General features: G+C 38.3%; 3 protein-coding genes across 3 annotated transcripts; 1 reads left to right on the top strand and 2 right to left on the bottom strand.

Annotated features, from left to right (window-relative positions):
* Nucleotides 1-1,556: 1,556 nt before the first annotated feature.
* LOC108813125 (uncharacterized) lies at nt 1,557-3,795 on the top strand. The gene is made up of 6 exons (XM_018585584.2): nt 1,557-1,813; nt 2,184-2,256; nt 2,344-2,437; nt 2,775-2,903; nt 2,990-3,047; nt 3,152-3,795. The coding sequence occupies exons 1-6, from the start codon at nt 1,781-1,783 to the stop codon at nt 3,638-3,640; spliced, it is 876 nt and encodes a 291-aa protein (XP_018441086.1). The 5' UTR covers nt 1,557-1,780; the 3' UTR covers nt 3,641-3,795.
* LOC108813126 (cysteine proteinase inhibitor 6) lies at nt 3,760-4,957 on the bottom strand. The gene is made up of 4 exons (XM_018585585.2): nt 4,750-4,957; nt 4,318-4,555; nt 4,102-4,247; nt 3,760-4,028 (listed from the first exon to the last, which is right to left on the bottom strand). Exons 1-4 carry the CDS (start codon nt 4,936-4,938, stop codon nt 3,891-3,893), a joined length of 711 nt encoding a protein of 236 aa, XP_018441087.1. The 5' UTR covers nt 4,939-4,957; the 3' UTR covers nt 3,760-3,890.
* Nucleotides 4,958-5,374: 417 nt separating this feature from the next.
* LOC108811464 (endochitinase CH25-like) lies at nt 5,375-6,992 on the bottom strand. The gene is made up of 2 exons (XM_018583511.2): nt 6,519-6,992; nt 5,375-6,004 (listed from the first exon to the last, which is right to left on the bottom strand). The coding sequence occupies exons 1-2, from the start codon at nt 6,961-6,963 to the stop codon at nt 5,451-5,453; spliced, it is 999 nt and encodes a 332-aa protein (XP_018439013.1). The 5' UTR covers nt 6,964-6,992; the 3' UTR covers nt 5,375-5,450.
* Between the last annotated feature and the right edge of the window lie 431 nt (nt 6,993-7,423).

Genomic DNA, 7,423 nt, shown 5'->3' on the forward strand with positions numbered 1-7,423 from the left:
GCCTCTTGTATGTCTCACGTCTCTTGTACCATTACTCTTCCCTCCACAGCCAACTGTTTAAATGCATAATTCTACAACTACTTTGTCTTGTAACTTACTCCATAAACAATTATATGACACATCAAACTGCAACGCATTCAGTAGTTTTCTAACTAGAACTCTAGAATGCATCGACCAAGACAAGATTTGCAAATTGCAACATTACATCCTTTGTTTGTTCCATAGACCACGTTATACCTGAAATCCTTCTTTTTTGGCGATTATAATTTAATTCGATAGTCTTACTTTTACATAATGTCCTAATGTAGTGTCTTCATAAATCATCATATGTACGATCAAGGATGTAAATTCTCTGTTAAAATAATACTCGTGGATTAACATACAAACCAAAAAAACCTACTACTGAAAATAGGAATAGGGATAAATTGTTTTTATTTTCGACAACCTATCATCCTTTCAAACTTGCCATAAACGATCAGAAACAGCTAGATTGAAGCACACATGAGCATCTATTAACGCCTGAAGTATCAGGGCTAAGGTAGTCAACACTCCATTACTATTGTGTGGTGCAGACTCTATTACTTGTATTTCTTATTGTTACATTTTTTTCGGTGTAATTATTTATTATTGTTACATTTGATAAGAAAATAAAAGTAGTGTAGAACAGTAGAAGATGACAAACGTACTGAATAATAACGTTACAGTGAAAAGATATCTTTTTTTTTATTCAGACGACTAGGTAATAGCTACTCGACACGTGCCTGTCCTATCGCTGCCGCCTAGGGATTGTAAGGAACATATCTGTTTTTTTTGACTAAATAAGGAATAAATCTGTTATACAGCTTGATGGGAAAATTTCGTCCCGAAGGTTCACGTATCAATATTTGCACTGTGAATCCTTTGTTACTGTTGCTGTTGTTTCTCAGAATTGCAGGAGACTGAATGGGGAGACTGAATGGGCTTGTTGTCTTGAGGAGAAATATCGTGGGCCTTTGTAACTTTGTTGAACCCATTACCGTTTGTTGATGTTGCTCTGTTTCTTGAGACGGAGTATTAGTGTATTACCACTATTGTCTTCAACATTCCGAGGCTATTTAGTGGTGCACTTTACTCGAAAGCAAATTGTCGGCCTTGATCTTTGTGTAGTGGAGATGCAGTTAAATTTGAATGGTTGAGATGCATGTAGGCAATGTTTAGCCTATCGCATGTCATTGTTCACGTAATCTACTCCAATTCTGTTTTGTTTTCTTTATTTTTATTGTTATCTTCGAGGCAATACCTGATTTAAATTTAACTTTTTTAAAAAATTTATTCTAATCACAAAAATAAATTGATGACGATTTCCAAAATTTAAAGGTTATTGATTATCCTGACAAATATAAGAGTGATTGTTGACAAAAAAAAAGAAAGAATGATTGATATTATATATCTTTTACGATCCAATAACACCATACCACGTGTACGGTCAGATCATTACAAATCCGATTAGTCAATCTAACAATAACTTGTGAACCGATCCACCGTATATATATTTTTAACTAACATTAACCACCATAATTTTCTTTCCTTCGAACGAAATATTTTGTTTTTATATAATTAAATATATCGAGGAGAGAGATAATAGTAACAAGGAAACCGCCGTCGCCGGATCTGGCAGTGGTTCGTAGACGAACAACTACTTCCCGATCTTAGAAAAGGAGTTTCTGTATATATATATATATTTATTTATTTATCGGAAGGGTTCGGTTTTACGTTTCTGTTTTTGAGATTTCGAAAAACCATGAGGAAGAAGCTCGACACTCGCTTCCCAGCTGTAAGTTTCTTTCGTCTCTCTCCAATTGATTATATCTCTGTTAATTTTGATAACTCCAATTTTATCGAAAGTACTCAGATCTGTTGTTTACGGATCGAGTTTCCAACACTGTTCGGTCTTAATCGAACGAATTTTAGGTTTTGAGTATTTTAATTTCTAAGATTCAAATTTCCCAGCTTTAGGTTTATTTATCGCACAATTTATTTTTAAAAGTTAAGTATAGTGTTGTTGATGATGTCTAACATTCAAAGAACTGAACTTTAGTTTGTATAAGTTAGAAAAAATGATTGGTGGTTGTAGTGAGCAGAGCACACTTGGTGTTTCTCATTTCACTTAGTATTGTGTTTTGTCTTGATGTGCAATTTTTCAGGCTCGTATTAAGAAGATTATGCAAGCTGATGAGGATGTTGGCAAGATCGCTTTGGCAGTTCCTGTCTTAGTCTGTGAGTCTTTTTTTTTTTTTATCGATGACTTCATGTTTTTAAGGCATTTGTTTCGCTAAAATTCATAAATTCTGTGGTTATTTGTAGCGAAATCTTTGGAGTTGTTCTTACAAGACCTTTGCGATCGTACATATGAGATTACCCTCGAGAGAGGAGCCAAAACCGTGAGCTCATTGCACCTGTAAGCAACTTTGATTTTGCTTAACCTTTTTTTTTCTTTTTTTTGCTTCCTTACTGCATGCTGAACAGTGTCGCTGCCTGAAGAGCATGAATGGGTTTTACATTTTTTAATATATTTTCTAGGATTCAGATGTTGTAGCTATTGATATTCTGGTTTAGAAGTTAATATGATGGTGTTACAACTCATAGGATTAGGCCCTATATTGACTGTGTCCTACACCGAGAGGCTCTTGTTATTGTTACAGAACTTGATACCAAATTCGTTTTTCTCTTTTTCTTCATTTGGTGATACTACTGCCTCCACGTTTATTAAAAGGTTTTTTTTGGTTGTTTAACAGGAAACATTGTGTGGAAAGATATAACGTGTTTGATTTTCTGAGGGAAGTTGTGAGCAAGGTGCCTGACTACGGACAAGCGCAAGGGTCTGGTGATGTCACCATGGAGGATCGCAGCGTCTCCAAGAGAAGGTTGGACTTCTTGTCTCTGTATATTTCAGCTTATTTAATTGATAAGCTTGTATCAAGCTAATAAAAAAACGGTTTGCTTAAATCAGGAAGCCGATCAGTGACGAAGCGAATGACAGCGACGAGGAAAATAAGAAGAGCAAAACAGTGAGCTCATGTTATTCTTAGTTACTTCATTTAGTAGTGTCTGTTCATGTGAAGCACTCACATCCATTTAACACTTGTTGTTGGCATTGTGTTTGTTATTGCAGCAAGAGGTTGGGAATGCTAAGCCGGGTGGCAGGGGTAGTAGAGGTAGAGGACGAGGAAGGGGTCGTGGTGGACGAGCTGCCAGAGCAGCAGAAAGAGAGAATCTGAACCGCGAGATGGAACTTGAGACCGCCATGGCGGAACAGCCACCTTCTCATCAAGACACTAACCACCAGATGCATGTCTCAGTGTCATCACCACAAGAGAACGAGAAGAAAGATGTCGATGGAGCATCAAACGAAGACACCAAGCAGCAGCAGCAACAACTCCAAAGTCCAAAAGAAGGTATTGACTTTGATCTCAACGCTGAATCTCTCGACCTAAACGAGACCAAACCGGCGCCAGCCGCAGCAGCGGCAGACACAGCAACGACCTCAGAGGAATATCCAGGCTGGCCTATGGAGTTGGGTAAAATAGACCCAACACAGTTAGCAAGTTTGGGTAAGAGGATAGACGAGGAGGAGGAGGAGGATTATGACGAAGAAGGCTAAGGACAAATCAACACAAGTAGGACATAAATAGTGTAGCAGCATTTAGCGGTTTCTCTAGAAAAAATGCTCTCTCTGTTATCAAAGTCTTCTTCCTATTTCCGTTTATTGTACGAATCAAAGACTGTAACTTTTAATTTATTTCTTCTGGTATGTTATTTTAAGGGTTTAGTAGTTGCATCAGAAGTTAAAATATCTTACAGAGCAAGCAAACAGTCAAAATATTACATAAGCAGAGGAGAGGAGAAGAGAACTAGTCATGGTGTTGCTCCATGTGGTTGAGATGAAGAACACCTTCATGGTTCTTGTGAACCTCCACCTTGAACTTCTCCTCCTTCTCTCCTCTCTTCAACTTGAGGAGCATGTTGTACTTTGCAGCCTCCCCGGTGACCTGAAACCATTTTATCATCGATCACATATTGTAATCAATCGCGACTATTATAAGAGTCATGAAGGTTACATACCTCAGCGTTAGCATGAACAACCTCCTGGAGTTCATAAGGAAACAAGGAATTAGACCTCTGCTGGATGGTCTTGACAGCATGATCAGCAACGTGCTGCACTTCTGGATCATCTCCTGGAACTTCCCTCCATCCAGATTCAAGCTCACCTAACCCAAATTATTCAAGATCTCAAACTCTTCCTTAAAACACAACAATCTCTGTTCTTTTCAATCATACCTTTCTTGCAGCCAAGATCTGAGGGAGTGATGGTATTGGTAGTAGAGGCACCACCATCATCACTAGCAGGCTTGAACTCCTGCAACTCCTTGAAGTTCAACCAAGGCTTCACCCACACTTTGGCTTCGTAAAGCTTCTTCTTCCCGGCCTCGATGATCTCCAGAGTCAGGTGGTGCAGCGTTCCCGCTACAACTTGCTCTTTCGCCTTCACCACTCTCCCAAACTCCAGCAGTGCATTCTACCAAAATTGTGTACACGTGTCACTCAATAATCAGATCAAAAATAAAATAAAATAAATAATAATAATAATCAGATCACTCCAAAAACGAATTCAACAATATCCTCCAGAAAATCAATTCCTAAGATCTACAAAGATTCTCTATCTAATCGGCTACTAGATCAAAGCAGTGAGACGATCAAAGAGAGGGGAACCTCTTTCTTGTTATGCTCATCGACAGCGAAGCGAGCGAGGCTCTCGACCTCGCCACTGTTCTGGTTAGAAGGTACATCGCGAACGCCTCCGAGCATGGCCATCTCGTCGTTGCAGAAAGTAGCGATGAGAGAGGGAATGAAGATGGAGGAGAGAGAAAAAACAACGATGAAGAGGAAACTGCTTTTCATCTTTTTATTTGGTTCGGTGCTCTTTGAGTTATTTTAGATATTTTCGGTTTTTAGTTGTCGAAATGTCAAAATTATGGTTTGCAATACGGTTTGGTTTAGTTTGGTTTAGTTTTAATTTTAGTTCATATTTTAAAATTTCTGTGAAAATATTTGTATGATTTCTACAATTAATGTTCAAATATGGTTTGCATTTGAATTTTGTTTTGTAATGCATAAGAAAGAGGTGGCTATTGGAATTTTGGATTGGTTTAATTCGGTCTAACCGGTAACTGTATCCAAACCTTATACACTACGCAAAGATTTCACTCGAAATCGATGCTTGGAGATAGCGACACGTTAAGCGAAAACCTGTCGGCACTTGTAACCGACCATAAAAATGTATCATGCTTCGTCTACCAAGGCCTGTTTAAAAGCCCACTCAACTTGCGTATAACAATCGCAAATATAACGTCCACAGTTTTATTTAGTTGGGTATATTCCCTTATTGTTTTCGGATACAAAGCAGCTGCTTATTACATAGCAGCATCGAGGAAGGAGTTACCAGGAGGAAAGGGCCTTTGGCTGTAACAATCAAGGTTTTCTCCAGGACTCACTCCAAAGATGCCACAGTACCTCTCATAAAACTTAATCCTATCAAAGACTCTCGAGTCTGGGCCATGTCCACATTCCAACCCACCGTTAATGATATTCGTGGTCACACCGTAACCAGGTAATCTCCCGGCAGCAATGTCGGCGTCTGAAGGCTGCCACTGACCGTTCATCACCGCGTGGCACGACGGTTTAGGAGACTGAGGAGTCATCCAGAACCAAATCGCGGCTTTGAAAGCCATCACTGCCTCGTCGGAGACAAGGTCAGGATTGTTGAGTAAGTCCTCTCTAAGGGCTGCTCCACACTGTCCGTAGTTGTAGTTCCACGACAGCTGCATCGGTCCTCTTCCGTAGTAACGTTTGCCAGGTGCGCATGGCCACGTTCCGCTCGGTGAACAGTAGTCTGAAGAAGGACTCACCTCGTCCTTGAAACAGTAGCCCCATGCATATGGTCCGTCTGGTGCTGCTGGCCACCCACCTTCAACATGCAACCATCCATTTCATTAATATATTACTCACAACTTAATTAGTCTAACACGTTATTAGTCAAAATTTGTATTTTGTCTTTGTTTATGTTATTTTGTTAAAAACGATAACGATGATTGACGTGTTAAAATTTTAATTTGGGATATACTAATGCGTTGGAAAATTTGAAGTGGTAATTTTTAGTGTACGTTTAGTATAAAGTATTTATTTGAAAAAATGTTTATATTGAAACATGGCAAGCAAAAAAAATGTTAATTATAAACATCTAATATAAATAATGTGTTTATTTATGCAGTTAGCAAAACATTTTTTGAAAGTAATAAAACAAAATCTGTTATTTCTCTATACTAAATATTTAAATTGTTTTCTTTTGAAGATTGAAAATTTCAGACATTCAAGATTTAATTTCAACCCGTTAAGAGGAGAGGACTTAAAGAATAATAGACCATACCAACATAAAACTTATTGTTTTTGGAGAAAGATAGAAACATATAATCAGTGCTTACCGGTGGTTTCGTGGGAAGTCTGACCAAAGAAGGCGGCGAGCTCTTTCTTCCTTGCGGCAGTGTCTCCATTGTTGCAGAAGCTGGGGAAATATTTAGCGGCAGCGATAAAAGCATCGTAAGTGTAGAAACCTCTAGCGGGACAAGCTCCATCATTCCTGTGTTTAAGCATTACTTCGAACTGAGATCTTGTAATGATATCAGTAAGACCGCCGGTGGGATCAGGAGGAGGAGGGCCTGGAGGAGGAGGAGGGGGACCAGGAGGAGTGCACTGGCTTTGGCAGCCAGGCGGCTTACAGTAAGATTCAGTACTACCGCACCATCCATACTCGCTGCAGCATAGACCGTTGGGGCAAAGAGCACCTCCAGCTTGTTGACCACATTGCTCGGCCGAGGAAAATGATAAAAGGAACAAGAAGCTGAGTAAGAGAACTAGAGAACTCTTCATTTTGCTCTGAGTTTGATGGTTTCTTACTGAGGCAAGTGGGGGGTATATATACTACTATGCAAATATACAATCAATGAAATGCTAAACTTAATCATAGTTAGATATGTGACCGTGGGATATCGTGGGTTCATGAGTACAGTGCTGTTGAAACATCATGTAATGTACATCTTAATTTTTTTAAGAAACATAATCAGTTGACATCAAGACATCGAAGAGGTCTCTGGTTTAACAGTGCCGCTACTTTTTCGTTTTATAAATGTATAATTTTAATATTATCATAAATATTTTAAATATATAATTTATAGTTAAGTGTTATATACTGTGTAACTTTATGAATTTATTGTTCCATTCGTTATTATTAATATATAATAATTATTTTAAATATATTTTCATATTTAATCTTATAGCATTTTTATTTAATATAATATAGACAATATTTATATTTTTTTAAAATAGCATA

Source organism: Raphanus sativus, unplaced genomic scaffold (genome assembly GCF_000801105.2).
Source record: "Raphanus sativus cultivar WK10039 unplaced genomic scaffold, ASM80110v3 Scaffold4352, whole genome shotgun sequence".
Lineage (NCBI taxonomy): Eukaryota > Viridiplantae > Streptophyta > Magnoliopsida > Brassicales > Brassicaceae > Raphanus > Raphanus sativus.

What these genes read in the sequence shown, in the direction of transcription:
- LOC108813125 (XM_018585584.2), top strand. Translation starts at nt 1,781, where the DNA reads ATGAGGAAGAAGCTCGACACTCGCTTCCCAGCT. An exon ending in TCGACACTCGCTTCCCAGCT is followed by an intron (nt 1,814 to 2,183) that starts GTAAGTTTCTTT and finishes GCAATTTTTCAG; the next exon opens with GCTCGTATTAAGAAGATTAT. An exon ending in AAAATAAGAAGAGCAAAACA is followed by an intron (nt 3,048 to 3,151) that starts GTGAGCTCATGT and finishes TTGTTATTGCAG; the next exon opens with CAAGAGGTTGGGAATGCTAA.
- LOC108813126 (XM_018585585.2), bottom strand. Translation starts at nt 4,938, where the DNA reads ATGAAAAGCAGTTTCCTCTTCATCGTTGTTTTTTCTCTCTCCTCCATC. An exon ending in ATGAGCATAACAAGAAAGAG is followed by an intron (nt 4,556 to 4,749) that starts GTTCCCCTCTCT and finishes CAATTTTGGTAG; the next exon opens with AATGCACTGCTGGAGTTTGG. An exon ending in TTGTTCATGCTAACGCTGAG is followed by an intron (nt 4,029 to 4,101) that starts GTATGTAACCTT and finishes AAATGGTTTCAG; the next exon opens with GTCACCGGGGAGGCTGCAAA.
- LOC108811464 (XM_018583511.2), bottom strand. Translation starts at nt 6,963, where the DNA reads ATGAAGAGTTCTCTAGTTCTCTTACTCAGCTTCTTGTTCCTTTTATCA. An exon ending in GACTTCCCACGAAACCACCG is followed by an intron (nt 6,005 to 6,518) that starts GTAAGCACTGAT and finishes TGCATGTTGAAG; the next exon opens with GTGGGTGGCCAGCAGCACCA.